The following is an 18,562-nucleotide window of genomic DNA, read 5'->3' on the forward strand; positions in this document are numbered from 1 at the left end:
TATTGATGTCCTTTTCATATAGAGCCTATCAGATGAATATTGATGTCCTTTTCATATAGAGCCTATTAGATGAATAGATCCTATCAGATGAATATTGATGTACTTTTCATATAGATCCTATTAGATGAATATTGATGTCCTTTTCATATAGAGCCTATTAGATGAATAGATCCTATCAGATGAATATTGATGTACTTTTCATATAGATCCTATTAGATGAATATTGATGTACTTTTCATATAGAGCCTATCAGATGAATAGATCCTATCAGATGAATATTGACAACTAATGCTTACTTTGTTGTTATGTTCATAATTGTTTGTTTGTTGAATGTTCACAAATGTTTATTTTCAGCTATAATGTTTTTGTCTTGCTTGTGCAGTGGTGACAGCGGGTTTCCTCTCAAACTCTGTGTGGTCCTTAAAGATGAATATTGATGTACTTTTCATATAGAGCCTATCAGATGAATATTGATGTACTTTTCATATAGATCCTATTAGATGAATATTGATGTACTTTTCATATACCGGTAGAGCCTATCAGATGAATATTGATGTACTTTTCATATAGAGCCTATCAGATGAATATTGATGTACTTTTCATATAGATCCTATTAGATGAATATTGATGTACTTTTCATATAGAGCCTATCAGATGAATATTGATGTCCTTTTCATATAGATCCTATTAGATGAATATTGATGTACTTTTCATATAGATCCTATCAGATGAATATTGATGTACTTTTCATATAGAGCCTATGAGATGAATATTGATGTACTTTTCATATAGATCCTATCAGATGAATAGATCCTATCAGATGAATATTGACAACTAATGCTTACTTTGTTGTTATGTTCATATTGTTTTTTTGTTGAATGTTCACAAATGTTTATTTTCAGCTATAATGTTTTTTGTCTTGATTGTTGATAATTTTAATCTGATTTCCATTGTTATTGTTTTTGTAGAAATGTTTTAAAGATGACGAGTTGAGCAATCTGGTAGAAACCCTACGTAAACTGGATATTATTTGTGACCTGAGACAAAAGTAAGTCAGTGTGTTATGTTTAAACTGTATGGGACACAGAAAAATTTAATCCTTCGACAAAACTGCATGTTTGCAAACTACTCTATTGTAACTTTAAAACAAAATCCCAGTGGTAAAGCACTCACTTGATGCACGTTTGTTTTGAAATCGTTCTCCATCGGTGGGCCCATTGGGCTATTTCTCATTCCAGCCATTTGCACCACAACTGGCATATCAAAGGCTGTGGTATGTGCTATCCTGTCTGTGAGATGGTGCATATAAATGATCCCTTGCTACTTATGGTAAAATGTAGACGGTTTTCTCTCTAAGACTATATGTCAAAATTACCAAATGTTTGACATCCATTAGCCGATGATTAATAAATCAATGTGCTCTAGTGGCGTCATTAAACAAAGCAAGCAAACAAAAATTAAAACAAAATGCTGTTAAACACATCTGAGATGTCAATTTGGCCATTTAATTTACAAACATTATTTACTTTTGAAAAATGATGAAGACTATATTAGTAAACTATGGTTCAGTGTTTATGATAACTGTTAATAAGTTGAATTGGCAAATGAAAAAGAGCACATAGATTTATTAATCATCGGCTATTGGATGTCAAACATTTGGTAATTTTGATGTAAAGTCTTAGAGGGGAAACCCGTTACATTTTTTCATTAGTAGCAAGGGATCTTTTATATACACCATCCCACAGACAGGATAGGACATACCACAGCCTTTGATATACCAGTTGAGGTGTACTGGCTGGGAGATTTTGTAAATGAATAAAAAATACAGACCTTGGTGGTGTAGAGGTTAAGCAGTCTGCATTCATTCGTTTCAGTTTATTTTTATGCTTATATCAATTACGGTTCAAGCATGCTATCCTGAGCACACACACCTCAGCTGTCTAGGTAGGACAAGCTGTATACTCTAAGACTAGTGGATGATGGGTCTGTGTCCCACTCAGAGTCCGGTTTAATGGCTCGGTGGGAAGGTATTAGGACACTACGTCGACTTTTCCCCATTAGCCCATTAGGCTATTTCTCGTTCCAGCCAGTGCACCACGACTGGTATATCAAAGGCTGTGGTATGTACTACCCTGTCTATGGGGTGGTGCATATAAAAGATCCCTTGCTGCTAATCGAAAAGAGTAGCCCATGAAATGGTGACAGTGGGTTTCCTCTCTCAATATCTGTGGTCCGTAACCATATGTCTGACGCCATATAACCATAAATACAATGTGTTGAGTGCGTCATTAAATAAAACATTTCTTTCTTTCTTTTATCCCCATTAATACTAAACAATCAAGATAGCTGACGTATGTACACAGGACAGAGTGCTTGCATATGAAAATACATTTTAAGCCAGTAATATTTATAAAAAACCTATGATGTTTGTGTAATGTGTGGAGTTTGTTTCAGGTTACGAGGGGCCTGTGACTGCAGCTTCTTCTACTGGCATCGAGTCATCATGCCCATCTACCTGACAGACTTATGTGAGAACGTCACCGATACACACAGGATACACGTAAGATGTCAGCGTTTACTGTCACAGTCATACAGTCATGAATGTGTGCTTTCTTGTCATGCCTTAACCTGACCTCACACATATTCATACCTGTTTGCATTTTCCCCCCTCATTTCCCATCAAAAAAAAAAATTCAGCATCAACAAAAAACAAACACACACTTAGTCTGACCTAAATAGTATAATGTTCATTTTGTCAAGGGTATCTGGTTTCAGTTAAATATTATGATTTATGAAACAGGGTGAATGGGGTAATTTTTATTAATCACACTTTCATAAGATGTAGATATTTTGCAGTTTGTCTGAGTGTGGTCCTACATTATTTATGATTTTATCTGATGTACAGTTAATGGACTGTAGACTTTTTATTCATGTTTGATGTTTTCACCATTTTAGTACATGATTGGAGCATTACGAGATTGTGTTGTGCCGATGAAGTCTGTTCGACATCTTAATTCACCACAGGACCTACTTAATGCCTTCAACAAGGAAATCACTGGACAACTTAATGAGGTAAGGAAATCACTGGACAACTTAATGAAGTAAGGAAATCACTGGGCAACTTAAAGAGATAAGGAAATCACTGAACAACTTAATGAGGTACGGAAATTACTGGGCAACTTAAAGAGATAAGGAAATTACTGGACAACTTAATGAGGTACGGAAATTACTGGGCAACTTAAAGAGATAAGGAAATCACTGGACAACTTAATGAAGTAAGGAAATCACTGGGCAACTTAAAGAGATAAGGAAATCACTGAACAACTTAATGAGGTACGGAAACTACTGGGCAACTTAAAGAGATAAGGAAATTACTGGACAACTTAAAGAGATAAGGAAATCACTGGACAACTTAAAGAGATAAGGAAATCACTGGGCAACTTAACGAGATACGGAAATTACTGGAAAACTTAGTATGATAAGAAAATCACTGGATAACTTAGTATGATAAGAAAATCACTGGATAACTTAGTAAGATAGGCAATCACTGGACAACTTAGTAAGACATGAAAATCACTGGACTATTTAGTATGATAAGAAAATCACTGGATAACTTAGTAAGATAGGCAATCACTGGACAACTTAGTATTATAAGGAAATCACTGGACAACTTAGTAAGATAAGGAAATCACTGGACAACTTAGTAAGATAAGGAAATCACTGGACAATTTAGTAAGATAAGGAAATCATTGGACAATTTAGTAAGATAAGGAAATCATTGAATAACATAGTAAGATAAGGAAATCACTGGACAACTTAATAACATAAGGAAATCACTGGACAACTTAGTAAGATAAGGAAATCACTGGACAACTTAATAACATAAGGAAATCAGTGGACAACTTAATAACATAAGGAAATCACTGGACAACTTAATAACATAAGGAAATCACTGGACAACTTAGTAAGATAAGAAAATCACTAAACAACTTAGTATTATAAGGAAATCACTAGACAACTTAGTATTATAAGGAAATCACTAGACAACTTAGTATTATACGGAAATCACTGGACAACTTAATAAGATAAGGAAATCACTGGACAACTTAATAAGATAAGGAAATCACTGGACAACTTAATAAGATAAGGAAATCACTGGACAACTTAATAACATAAGGAAATCACTGGACAACTTAATAACATAAGGAAATCACTGGACAACTTAATAAGATAAGGAAATCACTGGACAACTTAATAACATAACGAAATCAGTGGACAACTTAATAACATAAGGAAATCAGTGGACAACTTAGTATTATAAGGATATCGCTGGACAACTTAGTAAAATAAGAAAATCACTGGACAACTTAATAAAATAAGGAAATCAGTGGACAACTTAATAACATAAGGAAATCACTAGACAACTTAGTATTATAAGGAAATCACTAGACAACTTAGTATTATAAGGAAATCACTGGACAACTTAGTATTATAAGGAAATCACTAGACAACTTAGTATTATAAGGAAATCACTAGACAACTTAGTATTATAAGGAAATCACTGGACAACTTAGTATTATACGGAAATCACTGGACAACTTAGTATTATAAGGAAATCACTAGACAACTTAGTAAGATAAGAAAATCACTGGACAGCTTAGTATTATAAGGAAATCACTAGACAATTTAGTATTATAAGGAAATCACTAGACAACTTAGTATTATAAGGAAATCACCGGACAACTTAGTATTATAAGGAAATCACTAGACAACTTAGTATTATAAGGAAATCACTAGACAACTTAGTATTATAAGGAAATCACTAGACAACTTGGTATAAGGAAATCACTGGACAACTTAGTATTATAAGGAAATCACTAGACAACTTAGTAAGATAAGAAAATCACTGGACAACTTAGTATTATAAGGAAATCACTAGACAACTTAGTAAGATAAGAAAATCACTGGACAACTTAGTATTATAAGGAAATCACTAGACAATTTAGTATTATAAGGAAATCACTGGACAACTTAATAAAATAAGGAAATCACTGGACAACTTCGTAAGATAAGGAAATCACTGGACAACTTAGTATTATAAGGAAATCACTGGACAACTTAGTATTATAAGGAAATCACTAGACAATTTAGTATTATAAGGAAATCACTGGACAACTTAATAAAATAAGGAAATCACTGGACAACTTCGTAAGATAAGGAAATCACTGGACAACTTAGTATTATAAGGAAATCACTGGACAACTTAGTATTATAAGGAAATCACTGGACAACTTAATAAAATAAGGAAATCACTAGACAACTTAGTATTATAAGGAAATCACTGGACAACTTAATAACATAAGGAAATCACTGGACAACTTAGTATTATAAGGAAATCACTAGACAACTTAGTATTATAAGGAAATCACTGGACAACTTAATAAAATAAGGAAATCACTGGACAACTTAATAAGATAAGGAAATCACTGGACAACTTAATAACATAAGGAAATCACTGGACAACTTAGTAAGATAAGAAAATCACTGGACAATTTAGTATTATAAGGTAATTACTGGACAACTTAGTATTGTAAGGAAATCACTAGACAACTTAGTATTATAAGGAAATCACTAGACAACTTAGTATTATAAGGAAATCACTAGACAACTTAGATAAGAAAATCACTAGACAACTTAGTATTATAAGGAAATCACTAGACAACTTAGTATTATAAGGTAATTACTGGACAACTTAGATTAAGGAAATCACTAGAAAACTTAGTATTATAAGGAAATCACTGGACAACTTAGTAAAATAAGAAAATCACTGGACAACTTAATAAAATAAGGAAATCACTGGACAACTTAATAAGATAAGGAAATCACTGGACAACTTAATAACATAAGGAAATCACTGGACAACTTAATAAGATAAGGAAATCACTGGACAACTTAATAAGATAAGGAAATCACTGGACAACTTAATAACATAAGGAAATCAGTGGACAACTTAGTATTATAAGGATATCGCTGGACAACTTAGTAAAATAAGAAAATCACTGGACAACTTAATAAAATAAGAAAATCACTGGACAACTTAATAAAATAAGGAAATCACTGGGACAACTTAGTACAATAAGGAAATCACTGGATAACTGTATCAGGGCGACCAACTTTCCAGAATTTTCCAAAAAATCTGGAATTTTTAACCCGTATTCGGAATTCCGGAATTAATGCCATATATCCGGAATTTTTTCCAAATTCGGTATCATTATTTTTTGGGGGAAGCAACCAATTCTGAATATATTGTAAATTTTCTATATTTTTAAATCCTGAGTTTAGTAAACAGTTTATCATTCTGCATTCTCCATTTCAACCTGAACTCTGTATTATCTACAGTTTTGTGCTATTACTGAGACGTTTTTAGCCCTCTTTTTGATAAAAATTCCTATTTCCCCCCTTTTTTTTTTGCACTTTTGACCAGTTTCTTTTTCTTTTTTTCTTTTTTTTAGCGACACCATATTTTTTCTCTTCACACTATTTGCTCTAGATGACTTGCTATGAGGCATATTGTGATATCTGTGGCATAGTCATTGAAATCTGAATATGCAGTTGGGATGCATGGTTACAGGCTTCCAGTTATTAATTTTCACAATACAATATAAAGTCCTCTTATTTATAATTTCTGAATTTATGGATATGTTTCTGTTTTTTGGTAATATCTGATCTTGTTGAAAACTAGAAGGTTGAAAGGATATGGCAACCCTTTAAGTCTAGACCTAGTGACTTTGAGCTACATACTAATTATTTCTTTAGTTCATTATCTGCAGGTAATGGTGCTTTTGAGTTAGCTTGCATGCAGTTGCTCCAGTGAAGCCTGATAAATGCTCAGTTTAGCTTGCTAGCTGGTGGATAGTTGTGTTAAGCTATGTCTCCATGTGCGCGTATGCGTATGCACGAACGTGTGCGTATCTAAAAATTTGCTTATATGTATTTAGATTGTGGTGTGTCCATGTGTACGTATGCATATGTGTGAGAGTCTGCGTAAAACTTACGCACAGAATCGGTACATGTAGCGAATTTTTCTCTACGCTCACGCAGTACGAACACGTAAATTCCATAAAATTATGTCATCGGTGAATTTCCCGCTAAATTTGAAGCTAACATTGTGTGCATCTTTTCGTGATTTCAATCTTTTCAACATTATTATTATTATTATTATTATTAGGCCCCTATTGTTATTATTATTATATATTTATTATTGTTGTTGTTATTATTATTAACTTTTTTATTATTATTATTATTATTAACTTTATTATTATTATTATAACTTTTCCCCTACTCATATTTTGGTGGCCACTTCCTTAACTTACACGTTGTGACGTCGTGCCAAACAAATTACGCATTCTTCTACGCACACATGGAGACAGTCATTACGCATACGCGTACACACACGTTCGCGCATACGCATACGCGCACATGGAGACATAGCTTTACTGTGTGTGATGCATTGAGCTACATACTAATCATTTCTTGTTTTAAACATGTATAGTTTCTGGTGGTGGTCTGCATGTGATGCTGCTTCCTAGATAGTATAAAATCTATTGATGTAATTGCATTGTGTATATACATGTATGGTATTATTTAAAGTTTTCAGCAAACACATTGCAGTAATTGGACTGATCTGTGATTGACCATGATCCTTTTTCAAATTAGACATACTAAATCATTCAAGGTTTCATTATGGGTGGGCAGGGTGGCTATTAGGGGAGTGAGAAGGCCATTAAAAACTTAATTAACATAAAAAAATTAAAAGCTTCGATCTCGGATGATACTAATATATATTACCAATGCAGTACAATACTTCTCATAACCAGTTGATCATAAAACAGAATTTCCTTCTGGTTACATACTTTCAGTTTATAACGTGGTCATTAACTGTTTTAAAATGTTTAATACCACTGGAGAGGATGGCTGTGATAGGTTAAGGTCTCCTTTAAACAAGGTTAAATAAAATGAAAAACAATTACAGTCATCATTTCAGTTATCTGCTCATTGTATATTGGTTCCTATATTATATAAAATATTGAAGAATGATCATGAAAACAGTCAAAACAACTGCTTCACGTCTAAATTGTACAGTCAGGCTGAAGCTGTTAGGGTTACCTCTGATATACTGGTGCATGGTGTCTAAGGAAATAGGACTCGGTGCTCATTTGCAGGTTGTGCTTTGCTTACCGTAACAAGTATTCTATTAAATGTGCACACCTGCAATATCATAATTATTTGACATATTTCTACCAATTCAGTTAGCACACAGCTACTAAATCCAGCTATATTATCCAGTTGATCACATACACACACACACACACACATTGCCATTGCTACTGTTTTTTACGGTCACTGGGCCAGCAATGCCTTGTTGTTTTTTCAGTCAACAGTGATTAATAATACAATTTTTAAATGATTTTAAAACATTTTGTCTAACACACACATAACTGAAATAATCTTAGTCATTTCAGAGTTAAAATTTGACCTTGTAACTTGTATTATTCAATAGCATAAAAAGAATACTGCATTGTGTTGCTTTTTAAAAGTCTTACTCCAAAGAACCAAATTCAACCACTGCATTGTCTGAATAAAAAGTGGTGGATCGGGATGGCTATAAGAGGTGTTGGGAGGTCATCTTAAAACAAAATAAGTGCCTATTTTATTCCTATGATATACACATTGTCTTATTTTCCTGTATTATCTTTTCAATGGTGTTCTATTTCCATATTTAGTTTTTTGAGATGGCTCACTCACTTGACCCCTGCAATATTCTCTATTTTGGGACATTAACTTTTATACAAAATTCCTATTTTCTTCCTATTTTGTGGGCAAAATTCCTATTTTAACCCTATTTTTAGGCAACAAAAATTGCTATTTTTCTATTTTTTTTACTCACTGCTTCACTTGACGGCCTGCTATTGGCTGTATTTGTCAACAGCCAACCAATGAAAATGTTTTTGACAATCGAGTAAACTGAAGCGATGTATGAAATTGGTCTTACTTGTTATGTACATGTAGTTTATGTATTCATTTTAAAGATATTTAAAATATCATATAGTAATTACTACGGGGCAGACATCAGTTCTATGGCAATGCATGCAACTTCGCCACAGTGGGTAAAACTTGAATATATAACAGAACACATGCGATCGTACGAAAACAAAAGAAACAGATTTACAATTCTCTTCTTTTCGTATGCTTTCACATGCAATATTTCCCTAAATAATATTTGTCTACCAGTAATCTGTGACACATTCTTTACATTAATATACCTACCGATCTTGTTTTATTCAAGTAAGTTAAATTATAAACAATATAAAGTTTTACAAACCATTGTTATATTTTGCCGTGATATTTTTCTTTACACTGGCACCCCAAAAGAGCTACTCTAATAGTAATGTAAGCGTAATACAGAACGATAGCCAGTCTTTATGTGGGTACCAGACGTTCGTCCCCAATTTAGTTACCACAAATTAGTTTGACCCCACTGATGAAATAGTGCAAATGTACCTACATAAAAATAACATTGGTCCCAAGTTTTTTTGTCACTTTATTACTAATCTGTAGGTGGGAGTGAAACTGTGCTACACTATTTGCTAATAAAGTGAGGCTTTTAGGGGTTTTTTTTGTTGATGATTTTTTATGTTTGGTCTGTGTGTGTGTGCGTGCGTGCGTGCGTGCTTGTGTGTGATAATGCTGTTAATTGCTGTATTAGGTATAGTAACTTTATTTACACTGATGAATATATTTAGTATGTTTTACTAGACAAGCCATGAAGTAGGCCTATACCTAAAAAGGAAGTAGAAAATTCTGCCACTTATGTGGATTGATTTATACTTTTTATTATTGAATACGTAACATTCCAATAAATAATACAATTTTTTTTATTGTTATGTATCTGTTTGGTTGTTATTTTTTAAATATGTCAAACATGGCACTGTTTAAATTAATTTTCTTATTTTTGCGTGGTTTAAACTATTGTTTTGAAAGGGGCATTTGTGTGCTTAAAAATGAAAATCCCCGAAAAAATATTTCCATTAAGTTGGTGTAACAGTAGGTTTTTCTTCTTCTAGTATTTAATACAGCCTATAGGGCCAGGACATAGCCCAGTGGTAAATCGCTCACTTGATGTGCAGTCTGTTTGGGATCGATCCCTGTCAGTGGGCCCATTCAGCTATTTCTCGTTCCAGCCAGTGCACCACGACTGGTATATCAAAGGCCATGGTATGTGCTATCCTGTCTGTGGGATGGTGCATATAAAAGATCCCTTGCTACTAATGGAAAAATGTTGCAGGTTTCCTCTCTAAGACTATATGTCAAAACTACTGTATAGGTTTAACATCCAATAGCCGATGATTATTAAATAAATGTGCTCTAGTGGTGTTATTAAACAACATAAACTTTTTGATAGATCCCATGTGTCAGGTTATAAACATTGCCTAACATATTAACTATTAATTGTTTTTGGTTTAATAGTGATATACTCAATGATATATCCTCTGTTAGATTGCAGATGTCGACAGTATTTCATATATTATTGTTTTATTTTTGATGTACTAGTAGAGGTTGTTTTTTACTAGTATTTGATAGATCCTTTGTGTCGGGCCATCGAGACTGACCTTCGCCTTCAGATTCACCTTCACCTTCAACTTGATGACCGAAATCCATTCAAGGTCGGCCTGAAGGACTTGTCACATCTGCTCAAAATCCGACCAATCAGGTTCTTTGACAGAGATATCAACATCAAAGGTTTGTAATTTTTTGATAATGTCTTGTTTTAATATTTAGTTGTGATCAATCACTTCAGTGGCTATGTGTCAGGTCTTATTTTTAATATTTAGTCATGAAAATAGCTCCATGTTAGATTACTACATTTCATTATTATTATAATTAATATTTATTATTGTGAATGTGTTGTTTTTATTTATTATTGTTGTGAATGTTTTGTTTTTAATACTTATTGTTGTGAATATGTTGTTTTAATACTTATTATAGTGAATGTCTTGTTTTTAATATATATTATAGTTAATGTGTTGATTTTAATACTTAGAATGAGTTGTTTTTAATACTTATTATAGTGAATGTGTTGTTTTAATACTTATTATAGTGAATGTGTTGTTTTAATACTTATTATAGTGAATGTGTTGTTTTAATACTTATTATAGTGAATGTGTTGTTTCTAATACTTATTTTTGTGAATGTGTTGTTTTCAAATACTTATTACAGTGAATGTGTTGTTTTTAATACTTATTATAGTGAATGTGTTGTCTTTAATACTTATTACAGTGAATGTGTTGTCTTTAATACTTATTATAGTGAATGTGTTGTTTTTAATACTTATTATAGTGAATGTGTTGTCTTTAATACTTATTATAGTGAATGTGTTGTTTTTAATACTTATTATAGTGAATGTGTTGTCTTTAATACTTATTACAGTGAATGTGTTGTCTTTAATACTTATTATAGTGAATGTGTTGTTTTTAATACTTATTACAGTGAATGTGTTGTCTTTAATACTTATTATAGTGAATGTGTTGTTTTTAATACTTATTATAGTGAATGTGTTGTCTTTAATACTTATTATAGTGAATGTGTTGTTTTTAATACTTATTATAGTGAATGTGTTGTCTTTAATACTTATTACAGTGAATGTGTTGTCTTTAATACTTATTATAGTGAATGTGTTGTTTTTAATACTTATTATAGTGAATGTCTTATTTATTATGGTATGGCCTTGTTCGTCTGTATGTCCGTCTTTTAACTTTTTCTTGTCCAGACCATATCTTGCATAGAGATGCATATAGGACCATCAAACCTCACATGTAGGAACAACTTGGGATGGCAGTGTGTCATGTACCATTACTAGGTCACTGTGACCTACTTTTCACAGTCTACTGCAAATAACAGTAAATCCTTGTCCAGATCATATCTTGCATACAGATGCATACAGGACCATCAAACAACATGTAGGAACAACATGGGATGGTGGTTGGTCCAAAACAAACTGTTCATCCATCCCATTGCAAAAATTTCACATAATTAGACTTGAATTGTACAAGGTCCTGTAACATATTGATTAATATAGATATGGTTTTCCATCAAACTCCTGATGGGCGTTTCATGTACCTCACCGATACTCTTGTTAATACTTATTATTGTGAATGTGTTGGTTTTAATACTTATCATAGTGAATGTCTTGTTTTTAATACTTATTATAGTGAATATCTTGTTTTTAATACTTATTATAGTGAATGTGTTGTTTTTAATACTTAGTATAGTGAATATCTTGTTTTTAATGCTTATTATAGTGAATATTTAGTTTTTAATACTTATTATAGTGAATGTGTTGTTTTTAATACTTATTATAGTGAATGTGTTGTTTTTAATACTTAGTATAGTGAATATCTTGTTTTTATTGCTTATTATAGTGAATATTTTGTTTTTAATACTTATTATAGTGAATGTGTTGTTTTCATTATTTAGTTGTGGTGGAGCACTACCTAAACCGGACATTCTACAACCTGACCACTGTTGCCTTGCATGACTGGAAGACGTACGGCGAGATGAGAAACATGGCGGAGCAGAAGTACGGACTCAGTCTGATGGAGTCGCATCTTCCCAGTCAGACTCTAGAACAGGTGGGGACAGACGGACAGAGATTTTCTTTTTGACAATTCACAAACAAAAACTGGTTATGTCCAGTTTCATTATTTTTAGAAAAAACAAGTTGTAAGGTTTAAAAATTCTGGACTTATGGACTTCAAACCATCCCCACCCCAAAAAAAAAAAAAAAAAAAAAAAACTTTTAAAAAGACCTGACCAGTTAAGCCGAATGTCGGTCATTGAAGTTTGATAGTCTTAGGTACAATGTTTCAGATGTTAGCTGTTGGTGGGTTCTGGGTTCACATCCCATTACTGGCTTCCACCCAGAATGAGTTTTAGCAGTTCAGTGGATACACCAACTTGTCTATTACAAACCCTAACCATTAACCCCTGTCCTGGACAGACTGTCCACATAGCTGAGGTGTGTGCCAAGGAAGACTTGTTTGAACCTTAATTAGATATATGCATGAAAAATTTAATTAAAATTTAAATGAAAACCGATTTTCGTTGTTGAAAGATTAATCTGGCAAATAATAAGTAATTACAAGCCATAGTGTTTTTATTTATATAGGTAGTCAGAATATGTTGTTTGCCTGCATCATATTGCAATATATTGTCTAGGGAACGTGTTGTTTAAAATATTGCTGTGTATTTGCAGGGTTTGGATGTGTTGTTTCCCTGCATCATATTGCAATATGTTGTCATGGGAACGTGCTGTTTAAAATATTGCTGTGTATTTGCAGGGTTTGGATGTGTTGTTTGCCTGCATCATATTGCAATATGTTGTCATGGGAATATGCTGTTTAAAATATTGCTGTGTATTTGCAGGGTTTGGATGTGTTGTTTGCCTGCATCGTATTGCAATATGTTGTCATGGGAACATGCCGTTTAAAATATTGCTGTGTATTTGCAGGGTTTGGATGTGTTGGAGATTATGCGAAACATCCACGTGTTTGTGTCCAAGTTTCTCTACAACCTCAATAATCAGGTACTTTGACTTTTGTTTATGCAGTGACCTGTGTCTTTGAAATGCAGATTAAATTCCTTTAATCTTAATGTGGGTTTAACAAATTGTTTTGAGATTATTTTCATATTTTAGGTCTTTGATAAACAAATACAATTGTTGTTTGCTAAAGTTTCTCCAAATATTAAACTTGTTGACAGATTGGTATATAAATTGTCAAATTACAAAATTATTTAAATTGATTTGGTCAGTTAGCAAAGCAAAATATACTAGTATTGGATGTGTTGGCACATTAGTTCACATACTGTCAGATTTGAAAAGTGTCAGTTTCATAATTATGGATGCACCTCATAATATGTAGATTAATATTGGTTTTATTGGATTGAGCTGAAAACAAGCACTGGCTCAAAAGACGCTGACAATGTTTACTTTAGGTGGGATATATCTCGGTGGTAGAGCACTCACCTACGTTGTGATGGTCCTTGGAACAATCACTCTCTGTCACTCAGGTTTTCTGTCATCTCAGCCAGATCCCCTAACTAGTGCATCAAAAATCATCATGTACTATCCTGTCTAAAAGATTCAAGTGCATATAAAAGATCTCTTGCTGCTTTTTAGTAGAAGTAGCCTTTATGATGGCAGTTGATTTCCTCTCTCTCTCTCTCGCAAACCAAGTATCGAAATGACCACACTTTATTCACCAAACAGCTTTGTTTTAAACATTTTTAATAATAAAAGGTGTTACTAAAGACACATTCTTTCCTTTTTTAACTTTCAGATATTTGTAGAAAGAACAAGTAACAACAAACACTTGAACACCATCAACATCCGGCACATCGCAAACTCGATCCGGACTCACGGAATTGGCATCATGAACACCACGGTGAACTTCACCTACCAGTTCCTGCGGAAGAAGTTCTTCATCTTCTCACAGTTCATGTACGACGAGCACATCAAGTCGCGCCTCATCAAGGACTGGAAGTTCTTCCGGGAGAACCACATGCACACCGACCAGAAGTATCCCTTCGAACGGGCAGACAAATTCAACAAGGGGATTCGTAAACTGGGCATGACTCCCGATGGTGAGAGCTACCTGGACCAGTTCCGAACACTCATCACGCAGATCGGCAATGCGATGGGCTACATCCGGATGATCCGGTCGGGAGGACTGCACTGCTGCAGCAACGCAATCCGGTTCATCCCAGATCTCGAGGACATTGTCAGCTTCGAGGAGCTGTGCAAGGAGGAAGGACTTTCTGCCGAGTGTCAGTCTGCGGCCAGGAACCTTGATAACGTTATCGGAAACCTGGCGAAGAATTTTGCAGAAGGAACTGAATATTTTAAGATGCTAGTCGATGTATTTGCGCCGGAGTTCAGGAATCCAAAGAACATGCATCTTCGGAATTTCTTCGTAATTCTTCCGCCTCTGACCATCAACTGGATTGAGCACTCCATCTCCTGTAAGGAAAAGATGAGCCGGAAGAATAAAGTGGGGGCAGCATTCACAGATGACGGGTTTGCAATGGGTCTGGCATACATCCTGAAGCTGCTGGACCAGTACCACGAGTTCGACTCGCTGCACTGGTTCCAGTCCGTGAGAGAAAAGTTCAGTCAGGAAAAGGTGGTTATTTCATGTCATTGTGTCATTTTTATTTCAGTTTGCTCTCTTTTTAAAGTCACAATCTCAAGGGTGTTTTTAAATTATTTAACCAACTAGAATGTATGTTACAATATGGTGAGGTGAGATTTCAGCTTTAATTATTTAATGATGAGTTGAATGATATACCAATTTAATTAAACTTAGCTCCACTGGTTAATTACTATTACCTGTGGATCTAACAGCACCCGGTTGGAGCTCATGTCCAATTGATCTTTCATTCGACCAATCAAAACCTTACTTGCAAAGTCATGCCAGTGATTTGAAAAGAATTTGAAAACATTCGGGATTATGCTGAAGGTATATGAAATGATTCGGGTGAATTACAAAGTATGCTGGAAACTAATTTCAATATAAAATTTTATATAAAATTTGTTTCAAGACAAAAAAAAAGCCCCATGATGGTATAGCCATAAAATCTGTTTATACTAGTATACAATCCAGAGTTTTTTACTGCACTTTCCCACCTGTTTTTTAATGTTGAAATAGACCAACAAGTTCGCCTATTGCATAAATAGTCTCTCCCGAAATTTTTAGAATTTGTATGCTCCCGAATAACACTATAAAAGGCGAAGTGTAATTGGTTGATATTTAAATTGTTATTTATAGATAAAATGTCACCTGGACATGGGAGTCCACACAATTCTGTTAGATCTACTGGTAGACCAGTAGAGCTAATTTTAATCAGATTGATGATATACGTGATATGTATCTCACGGGAAGACATGAGCCAGGTCATATTTATTTTTAATAACTTCAGTTAAGATGCACCAAGGTGCTATTAGCCTGGAATATGAATAAACATGGGCAAATAGTAGCTTAGGTTACCGGGCATTAGAATGTATTCTTTTCTTTTATAAATTGTCTTGTTTTAAATGTTACCATAGCATCTAATTATAAATAATTAAAAACATTGTGGCACATTTTTTATACTTTACAAGACTTTGAATTTTAATTGGTTGAAAGCATTTAGTAAAAATCAATAAAGTTTAGTTTGATATAAAATGTCTTCTATCGGCTCAGATTTTAATAAATTAAAATCATTTTATGTGCAATACCTAAATAAATATTTTTCACTGTAAACAGTTTTTATGATTGTAAACAATGTGTTTCAGGCTCAAATAATGAAACAGCAGAGTGGTCGTGCAGATGAAAAATTGCAGCAGACAATGAGTTTGACAGTGAGACGACTAGATCAATCACAGCAGGTTAGTACAATGAGTTGACCAATCACAGCAGGTCAGTACATGGAGTTGACCAATCACAGCAGAATAGTACATTGAGTTAACCAATCACAGCAATTTAATTCCATGTTCCACATATTAATGTTACAATGTATATTTGTAATCATTAAATATCATAACTTATGATCATACTGTGTGCTAAACTTATTTTGACATTCAAATCTTTGGTATAACCCTTTTGGTTAGACTGCTATATGTAGTTTTCCTGATTTATTTACAATGTTCTTTATAAAACTGTTTCTTTAGCCACTTAAATTTATGCTCAACATTTCAGCAGCCTTCCACTGCCTTCATAAATTGGATTGCAATTCTCTGGTATAGATAATGTCCATACATTGTGATGAAAGCGATAACACGTGTAATTTTTTCCATTTTGGCATTTTCTTTATCATTATGACTTTCTGCTTGTGTCATATTCTTCAGGAGTTTGAGCTGCTGTATTACTCTCTGAGCAGTGCCAGGATTTTCTTCCGTGCTGATCTGACGGCCGCCGAGGAAAAGAAAGAAGATAAAGGTAGAGTAACTTGTTATGAGTCTGTAGTGAGGATAAGTCTTAATGCGAATCTCATGACCATTCTAGAACCAGCCTCAGTGGTTTAGTGGTTAAGCTGTCAGACTTGAGGCTTGTAGGTACTCACTTCACATCCTGAAAGGATTACCAGCTTAGTGGATAGGTGTAAGGCCACTACACTGACTTTCATCTCACTAACCACTGACATCTTACCATTAACCCACTGTACTGGACATAGAGCCCAGGTGGCTGAGGTGTGTCCCCAGGAGAGAGTTCTTGAACCTTAATTGAATATAAGCATGAAAATCAAGCTATAATGAATGAATGAATGAATGAATGAATGATTGAGCCATTGTAGAAAGTGTTAATGTTACTCTTAAAAAAAGAGAAGGTTTTGTCAGACCACAAAGTGTGTTCACCACTCGTTGACTCATTTTGATTCCTTATACTTGTATTGAGGAGTTTGATAATAAAAATGTATTAACATGTATAATATTTATTCATTAACAATAGTGGAGCGTAATTGTTGTTTACAAGTCTTAGACTAATATTTTTTTCTTTTTCATGTAGTGGAAGAAAGTGCTCCATCATCTACAGAAGCAACACAGAATTCTACAGGTTTGTAACTGAAGACATGATGTTTAGTTTAAAATAAATTAGACACATATATTTGGCACCTTAATCAGTCGGTTGATGATTTCTTTCTTCTACCTGTTTGTTAAGTAAAAGATCTCTTGCTGCTAATCGAAAAATGTATCCAGTTTCGTCTGAAGACTTCGAGTTCGAATTACCAAATGTTTGACATCCAATAGCTGATGATGAATTTATCACTGCTCTAATGGTATTGTTAAACTATTAGAACTTAAGCAAGCAAGCTCTCTTATCTGCACATATTCATGGTCATTATTAACCTTCAATATTTATTATCACCATACAAAATGAGCAGCTTTGAGATTGGCCAACAGTCAAAAGTGTACATTGATATTTATTATCATAAGAAAATTAAAATATTCAGCTTGTAACACTTAGTGTTTATAAGCAGCTCCAATTAGTAATACAGATATGTAATATATTGAGTGTAATGTAAATACATATATAATGTTTGAAATTTGGAATGTAGTATAGATAATCAATATATTGTTTTTTCCAGGTCATAATAAAATTAACAAAAATCATCATCATGTCAGTTTGTCTAGAAATAAATATATAATCTCTTCTACAGTTTTTGTTAGAAATATCTTATTCATATCATTTGTTAAACAAGACTTGAACTTGTATAATTATTTCTTGAAGCTTCCTGATGAAGGTAAGCTAGCTAGTAGCAGCTGCATGTTCACCAAGTTCTGTACCTGTTCATATTGGTTCATGGTCATTCACCTTTGTTCTCATTCATTCATTGTGTAATTTAAATACTTGTTACTCTCTTTTGTGTTCATGCATAATATAATTTCTTGTTAGTATTATATGTATTCAACCAGCCAGTTTAGTGAACACATACGCCCTTTAATTTCTGTCACATCTATTGTGGGCAT

The 18,562-nt window shown here is 33.5% G+C and overlaps 1 protein-coding gene across 3 annotated transcripts in view; it reads left to right on the forward strand.

Annotated features, from left to right (window-relative positions):
* Positions 1 to 18,562, forward strand: part of LOC121369316 (WASH complex subunit 4-like) — a 56,680-nt gene that overhangs the window by 34,446 nt on the left and 3,672 nt on the right. For 2 of the 3 annotated variants that reach the window (XM_041494294.1, XM_041494295.1), the window contains 10 exons: positions 969 to 1,048; positions 2,455 to 2,560; positions 2,956 to 3,072; positions 10,632 to 10,800; positions 12,535 to 12,689; positions 13,568 to 13,642; positions 14,397 to 15,239; positions 16,391 to 16,483; positions 16,943 to 17,033; positions 17,601 to 17,648. In XM_041494294.1, coding sequence (XP_041350228.1) covers positions 969 to 1,048; positions 2,455 to 2,560; positions 2,956 to 3,072; positions 10,632 to 10,800; positions 12,535 to 12,689; positions 13,568 to 13,642; positions 14,397 to 15,239; positions 16,391 to 16,483; positions 16,943 to 17,033; positions 17,601 to 17,648 — 1,777 coding nt within the window. Of the gene's footprint in view, positions 1 to 968; positions 1,049 to 2,454; positions 2,561 to 2,955; positions 3,073 to 10,631; positions 10,801 to 12,534; positions 12,690 to 13,567; positions 13,643 to 14,396; positions 15,240 to 16,390; positions 16,484 to 16,942; positions 17,034 to 17,600; positions 17,649 to 18,323; positions 18,337 to 18,562 lie in introns of all 3 variants that reach the window. The other variant, XM_041494296.1, reaches the window with a different exon arrangement.

The sequence above is a fragment of the Gigantopelta aegis genome, chromosome 3, assembly GCF_016097555.1.
Source record: "Gigantopelta aegis isolate Gae_Host chromosome 3, Gae_host_genome, whole genome shotgun sequence".
Taxonomy (NCBI): domain Eukaryota; kingdom Metazoa; phylum Mollusca; class Gastropoda; order Neomphalida; family Peltospiridae; genus Gigantopelta; species Gigantopelta aegis.